Here is a 14706-nt window from a genome sequence, read left to right as displayed (position 1 = left end):
TTTACTGAAAACTGTAACTTTTGACATTTTATTCCATTTCCTTAATTTGTGCCCCACATTAATAGCTTTTCTAATCATTCATCAAAACAGCTTCAGACTTAATACATCGCAGAGCCTCACACTTTTATTCTGATTTGTCTTTGCCTCGTCCTCGACACTCGTGTGCACAGGCTGTGAAACTCAGCTAGCTTCTGTCTCACTGTCTCTCTCTGTGTGTGTGCACAGGCTGTCAAACTCAGCTAGCTTCTGTCTCACTGTCTCTCTCTGTGTCTCTCGGAGCCATTTAGACGAGCTAGTCAGGTAACTTTCAGTCCGAATGGCATCAGTAGAGGAGATGTCGAGCGCGGTGTCTGATGCTTTAGAAGACGGGAAAGTAAACTTTGACCATGCGGAAGAGGACCTGGATATTGATTTGGAGGAGCATCTGAGCGGCGGTTATGTGTTTTACAGGTAAACACTGCAGCCTGAGCGAGCTGGTTTGCTAGTTAGCTAGCAAGTTAGTGAGTTAGCATAGCCGGCTTCTGTAGTTCCTGAACTCTCACAGCTTTAGAAAGATAAACTGCGTCACTGCCAAGTCATTATTTCACTGTTTAATATATTTACTGGGGAAAATGTTTTAAATATGAGAGTAATATGTTGAATTTCATTGAAAATATATTTCTGAAATAAGCAGAGATGACTAGCCGGCAGCTAGGTTTATTGAGCTCTATGATGCTAGCTCGCTTGTTACACTGTTCTGTCCAGTTCACTCCGACTAGCTACCATGTAGTTCTTATTGGCAGCTAGTAACTTATTTTATATTTAATAATTATTCCCTGACAAATTATTTAATTAAGTTATATTTGCCTTGCTGTTGTGCATTGTCTTATAATAAAACCCCACCTTTTTTTTCTAGTAGTAATTCAGAAACCGTTTTCAGTTTGAGCATTCCAGCTTGTTTTGGCAAACCAAGCTTTATTCATTCAAATTGTTGTTTATTTTTAGCAATACAATTTTAAATACACTGTTTATTTAAGCCTCAATGATTTTATTGTATTTTTTTCATGAAAAGGGACAGGAAAGACTGGGCAGATCTGGAGCCGGTTCCTCAGGATGATGGACCCAACCCTGTGGTAAAAATTGCATATTCAGACCGATGTGAGTGAATTTATTGCTCGCTCATTTTACACACGAGCCTGCACTGATAAACGACGGATGAAGTATGTAAACTTGGTTATTTTTGTGTCTTTACAGTCTCGGATGTGTTTGATTACTTCAGAGCCTTGCTGAAGAATGATGAGAAGAGTGAGAGGGCCTTTGCACTCACTGCTGATGCCATTGACCTCAACGCTGCAAATTATACAGTATGGTGAGTTTGGAAAAATACAGTGGGTGAAATAATTGTTTGATCCCCTGCTGTTTTTGTGAGTTTACCCCCAACAAAGAAAAAAAACAGACTAGAATCTTTATGGTAGGTTTATTTTAACAAATCCATAAAAAGAAACTTCAAAGAAAGGTTCTAAATGAATTTGTTCCTGTAATTAGTCCTGTCCTTTTAAGAAAGAACTCCTAATATCAACTCGAGACACCCGTCACAGAATCAACCTCTTCCTTTCTAACTCTCCACCACCATGAGCAGGACCAAAGAGCTGTCAAAGGATGTCAGGGACAAGATTGTAGACCTGCACAAGGCTGGAATGGGCTACAAGACCATCAGTAAGAAGCTTGGTGAGAGAGACCACTGTTGGCATGATAATTAGAGAATGGAAAAATATGAGATAAGTCAATGGCCCTCTCTCTGGAGCTCCATGCAAAATCTCACCTCGTGGGGTAAGGATGATTCTGAGAACGGTAAGGAATCAGCCCGGAATTACACGGGAGGAGATTGTTAATGATCTCAAGAGAGATGGGACCACAGTCACCAAGAAAACCAAAGGTAACACAACAAGGTCTCTCTGCTCAAGAATGCACTTGAACAGGCCCTGTCTGAAGTTTGCCAATGAGCACCTGAATGGTTCAGAGAAGATTTAAGAGAATGTGATATTGTCATACCAAAATTGAGCTGTTTGGCCCCAAGAACACTATCCCCACTGTCAAACATTCTGCTTTGGGGCTGTTTCTCTGCCTAGGGTGCAGGAAGACTTTTCCACATAAACAGGACTTTACACTGTAGAATCTTGGATGAGATCCTCCTGGCCTCAGCCAGAACACTGGAAGATGGGTCATGGACGGGTCTTCCAGTATGACAATGACCAAAAACATACGGCCAATGGTCTTGTAACCCGTTCCAGCCTTCTGCAGGTCTACAATCTTGTCCCTGACACTGCTGCTGCACTAAACCGGCTTCATTATTCGATTCAAATCAGAATAATTTAAAGAAAATATTAATGAAGAAAAATGATGCCTAAAAATATATATACAGTGGAACCCGGTTATGTCGATGTCCTAGGGGGTTGCCAAAAAGCATCGAGATAACCGATGATCGAGATAAACAAAAATCAATATGGCGGCAATATATTAACATGCTTGAAATTTCTTTATGTACATGATGCGCTTTAATAATTGAGAATGTGCATGCACGTGTTTTTGGAGGGTTTTTTTACACAACAGCATTGCCGCGATTTGTTTGATGAAAGCATGCTATAAAAATGTACATACATGTTTATTAACCGGCACTCTCTCAATGGCTGTGCTTTTCTTCCCAAAGCGCATCGCGGATTCCCCCGATCCTGCCGTTGTTAATTCTATGCTTTTGCTGCTCATCCCACGTTCTGCGCTGCGCTCCTACCAAGCGCCGCGCCGCGCTCCTACCTAGCGCCGCGACCAAGCGCTGCTTTCGCCTCCCGTTCATCGCATAACATTTAACAACAAAAGGCATATGTGCACTTACTAACAGCAGAGATTCACCAGTATACAATACAACACCTGTAGCATCTGTAAGGCTTGATTTTTCTGACACTTTCGCGAGTTCTTCTGCGGCTGCACAGCGTCGATCCAGATAACTGACATTAAATGGCAAATTTTTCCCCCCTTGTGTTCGAGATATTAGGGTTCGGCGACATAAAGTCGACATAACCGATAAAAAAATGCGAGAATTTGGCGGTTCCACTTCAAAAACGTTGACTTAATAGGGTTGTCGAGTCAACCGAGGTCGAGATAAGTGGGTTCCACTGTATATATATTTTTTATATAGAAATCATCAAAATGGTTAGAAAGAGAGGTTCAATATCGTGTAAAACAAAATGTGCCAGGTTCACCATGTCCTACAATAAAATGTATATAAAACTTTATATTTTCCAGAATTTATTTTTTATTATTATTTCCCAAAATTTGAACTGAGGCAGTGTCTGACTAAATGGCTAAAACAGTATAAGCTCAGTAGCAGCATCTAATGTGTTGTTATAACTGGAGACAGAGCTATAAAGTCCTATAAAGGCTTGACTGCTTTTTTCAGTGTGCTATATTTTGGGGCAGAGGGGCTGGTGTCATTAGGCTCTGTTCAACTTTATAACCTATATTGCTTGTCTTTGTGATCTGCACTATTACTTTTTGCTGGTAATTCTGCAAGATCTTCAAGAAAGTATGTGACCAACATTGTTATAATCTAGGACTATTCCGAACTAAAGAAAGTGGCAGTTTTAATAGCCAAGTACAACATTTAGAAATAAAACTGTAATCTTACACAAGCACTAAATAGACAAAAATATTGGGACACTTTCCCATCCATATGTGGTTCTTCTCCAAACTGTGACTATAAAACTGGAGATACTTAATTGTATAGTGGTGTTTATGGATGCAGTAGCTTTGACGCTTTCTTTCGCTAAAAACTAGGACATCCAAACCTGTTCCAGCATGACATTTCCCTCTTGCTGAAAGTGAGCTCCATGAAGATATGGCTTACATGGGTTGAAGTAAAAGATCTTGAGTGGTCTGCTTCAGAGCGATGACCTCAACCCTTTTGAACAATAAATTACACTGCTCTATCACCTAGTGCTAGCTTTACATAAAGATCCCTGGTAATATTGTTTTTTTTATGCTTTGCTTGCTGGAATCCTTTGTGCAGGCACTACAGGAGAGTGTTGCTGCAGGCTTTGGAGAAAGATTTGAGAAAGGAGATGAAGTATATCACTGCAATTATAGAAGAGCAACCCAAGAACTATCAAGTCTGGTAATGCATATCTCACCACTTTATCAGCATTTAATATACCTGTAATTACCAATTAAGAAAAAAAAAAAAATTGTCCCAGATTAATGATGTTTCTGATTTTTAATGACTGTGTATTGCTCTACACAATACACACAGAAGCTAAATACTTTGCTTCCTCTGTCAGAATATGTGTAGTCCCCTTGACTTTGCTCTCTGTGTTTGGCTTAAGGCATCACAGGCATATGGTGGTCGAGTGGCTTAATGATCCGTCCAAAGAGCTGCAGTTCACGTCTGAGATCCTTGTTCAAGATGCCAAGAACTACCATGCATGGCAGCACAGACAGTGGGTCATTCAGGTAAAAAGTTCGAAAGACCTCACGCATCTCTCCTCCACTCATGCATTTCATCCATCAAAATTTCATGCACGAGTGTTTTTTTTTATTTATTTATTTATTTATTTTTCCCTTTTCTTTTCCTGAAAGCATTACTAACAGGACTTGGTGAAAATTCTAAGTTTGCATCTCAGAAGCAGCAGGTGGCAGGATTTGGAACAAAATCTTTCTCTTTGGCTAATGATTTGCTCACTCCTTCTGCAATGTCTGCTAAAGTATTTTGACTTCAAAAAGGATGTTGAAGGATGTTAATTTCCTGGTTAACAGATAACAGACTAAACAGACTACTACAATTATGGCTTTCATTTATTTTCAGGGGCCTTTAACACTTTTCAATTTATGGCAGGTCTTTTCTCTGGCCGATGCTGATATTCAGAATGCAGATTTTTTTGTGGATGATTTTCTTTTTTTCTTTCAGCACATAAAATCTAACAGTTAATTATAAAGAATTGATACAGAAAATTGCTTAAATTGAAGATGATTCTGCATGTCGATTCAGCAGCGGAGCTCATCATTGAGAAAGAGAATCCGATTGGCTAGTCAGCTTGGCGAATGAGCACACGAGAAAAACATGCTTGTTTCATTCTTGCTCTTGATCTTGTCTTTGCAACTTAGCAGACATGATTGAAAAAAAAAACACATGGACCCGTTAGTAATGACTGTGGCAGGTGGAAAATGCTGCTTGCTTTATATATCTACAGCTCTTAACTTCCAGTTTCATTGTTTGGATGCCGAATACTCATTAATGCCACCTGCTGGTATGGAAGAGTTATGTTACGCACAATCGGCCAACACCGATTAATTAAAAAATGGCTAAAATAGGCCTGATCAATAGGTCGACCTCTAATTAGGACACAGACTTTTATTAGTATAAATCTGCCTAAAACTCTTTCGGGGGGATAATAGTTAGGAAGCATTTTTTTCATTTAAAAAGGAAGAAGTGCTAATTTAAGAAGCTCTGGACAATGTAGCTTCTTAGATATCATTTGAAGACACTCAGATGTTTCAGATGTCAAGTGGAAGTTTGTCCCACCACCTTGGTGCCAAAGCAGGGTCTAAAAGCATGTCTTTCTTGTACTTTTAGAATGGCTTTTTAGGGGAAGATGATGTTTCAAATCTGATGCTGGCAGCTACAGGAAGCCGGTGGAGGGAGAGTAGCAGTGGGATAATAAAGGAGATCCTAGAGTGGTTGAAAACAAGTTGTGTGGCTGCATTCTGGATCAGTTACAGAGGTCTTTCAGAGACTGGCCTACCATGAGAGAGTTTCCATAGAGATCACGAGATCTTAACATTGAACATTGGGATGAATCACCTCGGATGAAAATCATTTTAGTTTAAAAATTTTTTTTTTAAGTTTTTGATTTTAGTTAAGCTTCAACTGATGCTGAAGCTCAGGCACAATAAGATATCTGCCAGATATGCGGGAACGAGAGTCTGTAAGTAGAGGGAGAGAATTAGTTGAGTTTCATTTGCATAACAAAGGAATGAAAACCTGGTAGTAGTAAATAGAAATACAACCTTAAGTAGAGGCTGCTGTTTACATGCAAGTTCTGAAAAGAAGAGCATGCATGTATGTTACTTTGATGTAAGAAAGGTTTAGGAATGTTATGTTGAGTTAGAGTAGACACTGTAGGTATGGTGCTGTAATAAGTGAAGAAGTTGTGCTTTTACTACAGTATGCCAGTGCAATTGTGACTTTATAACTTTAGATAGTTAAAAATTGTTTAATAGTTTTCTGTACTGTCCATAAAGTTCCAGTCTGCCACTCTTATGTGTTTTTGCTGTGTTTTTTAAAGAATATCTGAGGAAAACCTCTTTACTTAAATCTTACATATAAAATACAGATTTCTTTTGGTGTGGTACTGAGACGCATGGGTATTTGCACTGATAATACATAAGGACACATTCTCCCTCATTTGAGAACGTATCCCCATTTTCTGAAAATGACCTTCCAGTGTAAGTGATTGGCCAAATGGGTTCTTCGTTCTTTACTCATTGAGGAAATAATATTGGAATGATTGCACTCTTGCCAACACAGATGCAGCAAAACGCTCACATATTGCTTTGCCTCTCAACAGTTCAGTTGTGTGCTTTGAGTTGCAATTTGATTCGGATCAAAGCATCTGGCAAGTGAATACATGTAAATGTCAAGCACAATGATTCACTATAAAAGCTCTCTCTCTCTCTCTCTCTCTCTCTCTCTCTCTCTCTCTCTCTCTCTCTCTCTTGTGTATATGTGGTGCCTAGAATTATAAACTGTGGGATGGAGAGCTGGAGTACGTTGAGGAGCTACTGGATGAAGATGTGAGGAATAACTCGGCATGGAACCAGCGCCATTTTGTCATCAGTCACACCACTACTTACTCTCCTGCAGAAGTGCTAGAGCGAGAAGTGCAGTAAGTCTGATTCTCTCACAGAACTTTTTGATCTTTACATCTTATATGTTCGTTTCTATCTTGTAGCATTTATTTCATTTTAGTTGTTGATTTGTAATCATTCATTTGTTTCTCTTTTATTTTGGAACAGGTACTCCCTAAAACAAATCAAGAAAGCACCACACAACGAAAGTGCATGGAATTATCTTAAAGGGTAAGAGTTGCGCTGTGTCCTAAACAATAAAAGCATCTTTACTATTTATTCTAATCCAGTTTGCGGATGGGGGACTAGGGTAATATGTACTTTTGAACAATAGATGGCACCATTTCTCAATTTATTATAGTATACAGTATTTTGATTCATTCTTGTTGATCAAGCAGGAAAACCGAACGGATTGTTTGCTATGTTGTAATATAAAGTGTTAAACATGTTCTAGCACACTGCATTTGATTTATAGACATTTTGAATAAAAGCGTTTCTCCTGTGTGCGTTTGATTGATTGGGGTAGGATTCTGCAGGCTACAGGACTCTCAGCGCATCCCGGAGTGCTGCAGCAAGTTCAGGATCTGCAGGAGACATGCTGCTCACCACATCTGCTTGGCTTCCTAGTGGATTTCTACGAGGATGTACTTGAAACAAACAACAGTAACAACAAGACTGACACGCTCAACAAAGCTGTGGAGGTAAACAAAAAAAACCTGTTGAGTAGTACAGGCTTAATTATATAAATGATTATGCTGACTTATATATTGGAGGATTTATTTGTTTATTTTTTTGTCACTAATGGTAAAGTAAGCACCAGGTCTTAAATCCTTTTTAAACCACATTCAAATGTGAATAAAGCTGCAATGTTATGCTCTCACAGATTCATTAAACAGAGTGAGGGTTATTCTTGCATGTACATTTATGGAAACTGGCAGATGGCCTTATCCAGAAAGACTTGACAAAGGTGATTTCAAGTCTTTATCAATAAATACATTCTCCTGATACCTTTTTTAGTCTGGCTCCTTAGTGAGATAGAACAGACACAGAGAAAGTGTTCATTTAAGCACTTAAGGAAGAGGTAGGCTGTTTGAAGATGAAGACCCAGAGACTTAGCTGTTTGGACATGTAGGGGATCTTCATTCAAAAGAAGAATTGAGGTGCATGTCCCCTGAGAGATGGTGGATCCAGGCGAGCAGTGTTAGACTTTCAGAAGGAGCGCAGTGTAGGGTGTAAAAGTGCTTTGAGGTAAAAAAAAAAAAAAAAAAAAAGGATGCTGGTTTACTTTTGGCTTTGTAGGCAAGCATCAGTGTTTTAAGTCTGATGCAGGCAGCTATAGAAAGCCAGTGAAGGGACAATGGCTTTGGAGTGGTATGAGAGTATCTGATTCTGCTCAGAGGCAGAGCTGCCAGGAGTAAATACATTCTCAATAAGACAAGATTGAACAAGCAAATGAGTGTGTGGTGTATATAGAAATGGATGAATTGATCTGAGGCTCAGATTAGCAGTGTGAGAGGTAAATGACCTCTGATTATCTGGGGTTTACCTGTGCAGTGACCAGCGGTGAGATTTGAGAGTTTTCCGTGGAAATCACAAATCCTGACATGGGGATGAATCAGCTGGAATGAACAGGATTTCAGTTTGGCTAAAATTAAGTTTCAGCTGCCATCCATGATTTATTAACTTTCAGAATGAATAGGTACACAGCGACAGTTAAAATGCTTTGTAATAGCAATTTTGAAGCAACATTATAGAGTCAATCCCATCGGATTTTAACAGATGCTCTGCTTAATCATGTAAAAAAAAAAAAATCAACTCGGTGCACAAAAAATGTGAAAACTTATTGAGTTTAATTTCTCAGCCCTTTCTAGTGGAAGCACATCATTAAATAACTGATATGAATAGAAAGCGTTCATAATTTGTACCTGAGCTAATGACCTAAAATAATTTAATCCCTAAGTCATTAAGTAAAGAAGTGTATGTGTAGAATATAAGATGTTTGAGGTATTAGAGTGTCCATGTGTTTTTACACAGATTGGGTTTACTGGGTTATCGGAGATGTCGGTGTGCTTATGCGTGTAATATTTAATGGCATGTTTTATTTCACTTTGATCATTCAATTTACCGGTAGGCATATACATTTAATTAGGCTATTGCAGGTTTTATAATTCTGAACTCTATGCACATAACTGGTAAAATGTCTATTGTGATTAAAGTGGTTTGGACTTTGTATGCATTTTGGGAATACACAGATATTAACCCTTACATTTCTGAATGATTGATCATGGTATGTACAGCAGTAAGAAAAAGGAAGAACTAGTGGAAATCTCTGGGAATCAAAGAAACCAGATCAGTGAAATGAAATACAGCAGCCACATAACACTTTATTTTTATTTTTATTTTTTTTGTTTAAAAGAGTTTTAGGATGTGACACTGGGTCACTTCTAGAAACTCGGCCACAGACTAAATATAATTATAAATAATTGACCCATTGATGAAGCATGAAAATACAAAGTATTAGTAGTTGTAGTGATTTGTCATTGATGAATGATGAATTAATTTTTAACGAGTCTTTAATTTGACTCAAAAGAACGCGTAGTCTCAAAGAGTGATTCGTTCATTTTCTAATGGACGAGCATGAGCAAAGCATCACAAAATTTCGCTAGGTTGTTTACAGGAAACAGAACTGAGTAGTTTATTTCTTGACTCTTCTAGTCCGAGTCGTTCGCTCTTTTATCACGTGACTCTCATATACGCTATGTAGTACATTACACAGGAAACAGAATTGATAAGTTCATCTCATGAGTTCTCTGGTCCGAGTTTTTTGTTCTTCTGTCACTTGACTCCCATATACGCTATAAAGGCGATTTGAACTAAATGACAAAAAAAATAAAAATAAAGATTTGTTCATTTTGCTGAACGAGATTCATAGTAACCAAGTCATTAAAATGATCCGATCTTCCCATCACTAATTGGGTGTCCATCTCAGCTGTTCACTCTTGAGAGAGCCTTAGTTAAAGCTTTAACTTTGTTATATTTTCTTACTTGTGGAAACTTGTGTAATAGTTAAACATGCAGCTGCTGTTATAATATTCTGATATTGTGGATGATGGTTGTTTTGAGCAGGATAAGTCCATTTAGTTCATGTGGCACTGCACATACATACATTCACCAGCCACTTTATTAGCAACACTCTGCTTATATTTTGTGGGACCCAACCTTTGCTCTGAGAACAAAACGCTGCTTTGTGATTTTGATCCATGTTGACATCATTGCATCACATGACCGATGCACTAACATGTCTCGCAGATGATTTACTAATTTGTGACAATAAAGGGATGCACATAGTCAACAAAAGGATGCAATATTTAGATTGTCTGTGACATTTAAACCATGCTTGATTGGTGGTAACTGGCTCAGCGTGTGCCAAGAAAACATCCCCCACAATATTACATCACCAACACTAGTCTAAACTGTTAACCCAAGGCAGGATGGATTCATAGATTTATGATTTTGTTGCCTTATTCTGACCCTACCATCCACAGACCATCCACATTAAGATTCATTAGACCAGGAGTGTTTTTCTAATCTTCATCTATCCCAATTTGGTGAACCTGTGCCCATTTTAGCCTCAGAGTCCTGTTTGTTGTGTTCCACACTCACAAGCATCAAACACGACTATTGCCTGATTTGATACTTGGATTAATGAGCTGGTGTATGTGTTCCCAATAAAGTGGTCATGAATGTCCACACACATTCACATATAAGACACAATGTGCAAGTACATATTTGAATTAATTCCAAGTAAGTCACATTACAATTCACATCTGTAGAGATGTATTATTTAATTAAGTAGTAAAAAAGATATTGGGTCAATAATGTAATAAAAAAAATTCAATGGTCTCTGATATTTGGACAATTTCTGTGCGGTCACTTACTGTGAAATGAGCATTGTGTATGTGTAGGCATAAACAAAGCTGCTTTAATTAAAACCTAACCCAAAAGTTGTTTACCTCAGCTTTTCAGTGGCAACAGAAGAGAACACACACATTTGTATATGTGTTGAAGAAACAAACCCATACTAGTGACCTTTTCAGATTCAAACAAGAAGTGCTGAATATTGAGAATCGTTAACAGTAGGATCACTTTTCCTTTAGCTAAAAGGCTTTTAGTGTCTCGCAGAGAGGTGTATTTTTCCCTCAGGAATGCAAACCAATCCCTCTTCCTGTTTGAAAAATGTCAACTTGACAGTAAAGTACAGGTCAGGCTGCTTGTGCCTGCTGGAGAAATGTGCAGCATTTTACAGTGTCATTTTATTTTTGATCATGTGCAGTAATTGGTCTTAATAAGCTTCCTCCACTTCCCCCAACCCCCCCTTGGTTTCTCTTCTAGATCTGTGAGCTGCTTGCCAAGGAGAAGGATACTATACGGCGGGAATACTGGCGCTATGTTGCCCGCTCATTACAGAGCAAGTACGGTTCGGAACACACTCCGCTTACATCCAATGAGGAGCAGAACACCCCCCAGCAATAACTAAGAAAAAAAGGAAGGAAAGAAAGCGAGTGATTCACTTAACTATATAACTGATTAGAAGGAGTATGACTCCTAGATGCTTGCAAAACTCATGCTGAACTGTGTCTTTCTGTATTTTGGATTTACCATATTGGTAAAGCCCATTATGTAGATGTCGCGAGGCGAGTAGAGGAGGAATGAAACCTTTGCGTAGATGTGCCGAGACTCGAAGGCTGCAATGAATCCAATATCGTTTACTAACAAGTTAACAGTTTGAAATTCAGACTCTGAACGGAAAACGACATTTAGCATAAATTGTGAAAGGCTACACAAAATATAGGCAAACATATATAAAAACACTGTTGCCAAAATATTTGTGCAAAATCTGTAAAGTTCCTGTGTATGGTTGGTTTTGTATGCTTACAATAAAAAAAATGAAAAATAAAACTGTTTATTCTTGTCGTATAGAGATTGCAGGATCGCTGTCTTGTGGGGAAGTGGTAGAAAGTTGCAAGACAAGGTGAAGAGGATTGAATCTGTATATTTGCCCTGAATTCTCACTAGGCTATATGGTAATCAGTCTGAAGAACACTCATTCTGTCAATACTTTGCTTTGAAGATAGCAGGGTCTAATCTCTTGTCTGCATGTTTGTTTTTAAATCAGTGACTAACAGGTTAAATCAGTGCAGGGGAAACTAATTTGATCTGCACATTTCCCTTTGTAAATGGGGTTTTGCCACTATTTCAAAGCAGATGTGTTCTAGATGACTTAACCAGCACTCATTCAGGGTTTTATTTTTGTCTTGGGTACCCGTTTTGTCTGCAATATATTCGATTTAGCCCAGTTCATCCCCACATCCCCTCCTTCATAAAGGCCTGCAGCTAATAAATTCATACAGTTGCTCTGGTTTATGTTGTGTCTGTAATCCATTTTCATAATCCATTCCCTTAAAGTTGGGATTTCTAATAGAGTCTGCACCACTGAGGGGGAAGATACCGAGTTCATTAGCAGAGTTAAAAAAATAATTCTGAGAGAATTCTGGTAGGCTGCTTTAGGCTGCAATTTGTGTTTAACTCTTTACTACAGGAAATATATGGAAGAATCTTTAAATATGGACTTTTACTGCTGGAGCACCATTGCACAGCATACCTCGCTTTCTGAAGTAATCTAGTGCAGCGTATTAGTTTGCCTTTCATTTAATTTATTTAAAGCTACAACAACAAATAATCTCCCCAAGGCTGTGTTGTGTCTGTGTCTAAGATCTCTGTTTGACACTTCCTTTTTTCTTTTATAGTATTCATCTGCTTGCGGTCAAATACCTGATCTTTGGCTTTGTTGATTTTTGAGACACTCCAAATTTCCTGCTTTGTTCGAGACTATTTAAAACCATAATGCATTATTCTAGCTGTGCTTGCTTTTAGCACATCGTGTCCTGTGGTCACGGCTTCCTCTGAGATTCGCAAGTGTATGAAAAATAGGAGTTTATTTTCCGTTGTAAACAGGCTCTGAATATTGACTACTATATTGGAGCGAGCAAATGCCTCCTAGGTCATGCAGGAGAGAACAGGAGAATTCAGAACAGTTTGTCTGGGTACAAATGAAGCAAAGAAATTTTCTCTTTAATTCTTCTGCAACCCCATTTCACCCTTCTTAATAGGTAGCATTGTCAGAAACCCCCTCCTGTTAGTTTTCACCAGGGCTCTCTGTTTGAGAAGATGTCAGGGAAAAGCAAAGCAGTGATGCTGTGTAATGCTTCAGGGGCTGTGTCCAGGCCTGGTGAGTAATTGCAGGACTTGTCTTTTCAGGACTGACTGCTCCATTACTAATATGATACTTCAGGAACCCGGCGAAATGGATGTGGGTACTAATTTCTTTTGCACTTTTTCTTTTCCAGGTTCCTTCTTTCACAGACACTGTTATTTGTTTTTTAACCTGATCCTCCCTGCAATCTCTTAGAAAATTGTCTGTAAACATGGAGTAGTTGATTCAGTTTATGTGCAACCTGACTGAGCTACACTTCTGTGAAACCGTGGGTACTCGGGTTTCATCATAAGAAACTTCGATTATAGGAACGACTGTGTAGTACATATGTAGCACATATTTTCTTGGTGCTAGAAGTTTGTAGATTGTGATTTTTCAACAACTAACTGGTCCTTTCCTAAGACTAAGATGTGTTATAGAAATGGAGAGCACCTTCCAGATAGCAGCGAACCATAAAAGGACATGCGTGCTTTCAAGATAATAAAAAGCAGTTCAGTGATCATAAACCTGTTGTAAGCTACATGAACATTGGGATGGTGTCAGTTAATGCTGAACAACATCTCTGTTCACTATATTATACACCTTCCCTAGGTTACCTCTGACTAATGAAATATTAGAACATTAGCTTCTCCATGGATGACTGCAAAAGGAAACCAATGCTTGCCTGACACCTCATGATTACCTTCAGAGTCTGGTGCCCTTAATGCCTATCTAATTTAATTTCACTCTGAGGGCCTGCCTGATTCATCTTCATCTATACATCTGCACTTATGACTACATTTCTGCTGTGCTGAATGGTTGCTCACAAATTCACAGATTTTCACTTCCCAAACATTCCTTCTGGTTACTGTAGATAATACACCGGAATGGTGTAGATTTGTACAAAATAACTGTTGCACCAATCGTAAATTGTGCTGCTCCTCCAGCTGTATTCCAGAACTATCATTCACACTTATTCTATATACCGTCTCAGGGAAGTTTTTCTTGCTACTGCCACCTTTGACTTGCTCATTAGTTCTAAATCCAGTGTCCAGATTTTCACAAGGCTGCTTTACACAGTGCTAGACAAACCGAGCCGAATTGAAGTGTTGATATCCAGGTTCCTCAGATTAGGTACGTGAAATTAAATGAGCTAGAAACTCATCAGAGAAGGTCTGTCAGAAATTATTGCTGATGTTCTGTCTATAAATGATACCAATCTATTAATAGTTTAAGGGTGTGCCAAGAACCTGATCACCCAACTCACGCTACAACATGACAAGTCACAGAGGTCGTTTGTGCTTTAGAATGAACCTGGAACACAATCATGCACGTGTGTGGGCGATGATGGGTTTGTTCTAAGTAACTGAAAAACGTTTAACACATTAAGTGCATTTGGAACAATGGTAGCTAGGCCACATGTGTCTTTAGCGTCTGATTATTTTTCTTGGGGTGTTTGTGAGTGAGTAAGAGAGAGAGAGAGAGATGTAGCTCGTCATGACAGGACAAGTAAGCCCTTATCTGTTGTCGAGCACAGGTAGGGAATACCAATGAGTTAACTGATGCTCTTTTTAGAA

General features: G+C 38.7%; 1 protein-coding gene across 1 annotated transcript; it reads left to right on the top strand.

The window, feature by feature from the left end:
* On the top strand, nucleotides 1-11835 carry fnta (farnesyltransferase, CAAX box, alpha). Its single transcript, XM_046850456.1, has 9 exons — nucleotides 1-450; nucleotides 1052-1137; nucleotides 1234-1348; nucleotides 4043-4147; nucleotides 4356-4482; nucleotides 6766-6914; nucleotides 7045-7107; nucleotides 7403-7577; nucleotides 11269-11835. The coding sequence occupies exons 1-9, from the start codon at nucleotides 317-319 to the stop codon at nucleotides 11407-11409; spliced, it is 1095 nt and encodes a 364-aa protein (XP_046706412.1). The 5' UTR covers nucleotides 1-316; the 3' UTR covers nucleotides 11410-11835.
* Nucleotides 11836-14706: the final 2871 nt, after the last annotated feature.

The sequence above is a fragment of the Silurus meridionalis genome, chromosome 5 (genome assembly GCF_014805685.1).
Source record: "Silurus meridionalis isolate SWU-2019-XX chromosome 5, ASM1480568v1, whole genome shotgun sequence".
Lineage (NCBI taxonomy): Eukaryota > Metazoa > Chordata > Actinopteri > Siluriformes > Siluridae > Silurus > Silurus meridionalis.
Note: the sequence above shows the minus strand (reverse complement) of the source record. Positions and strands in the feature narration are given on the sequence as shown.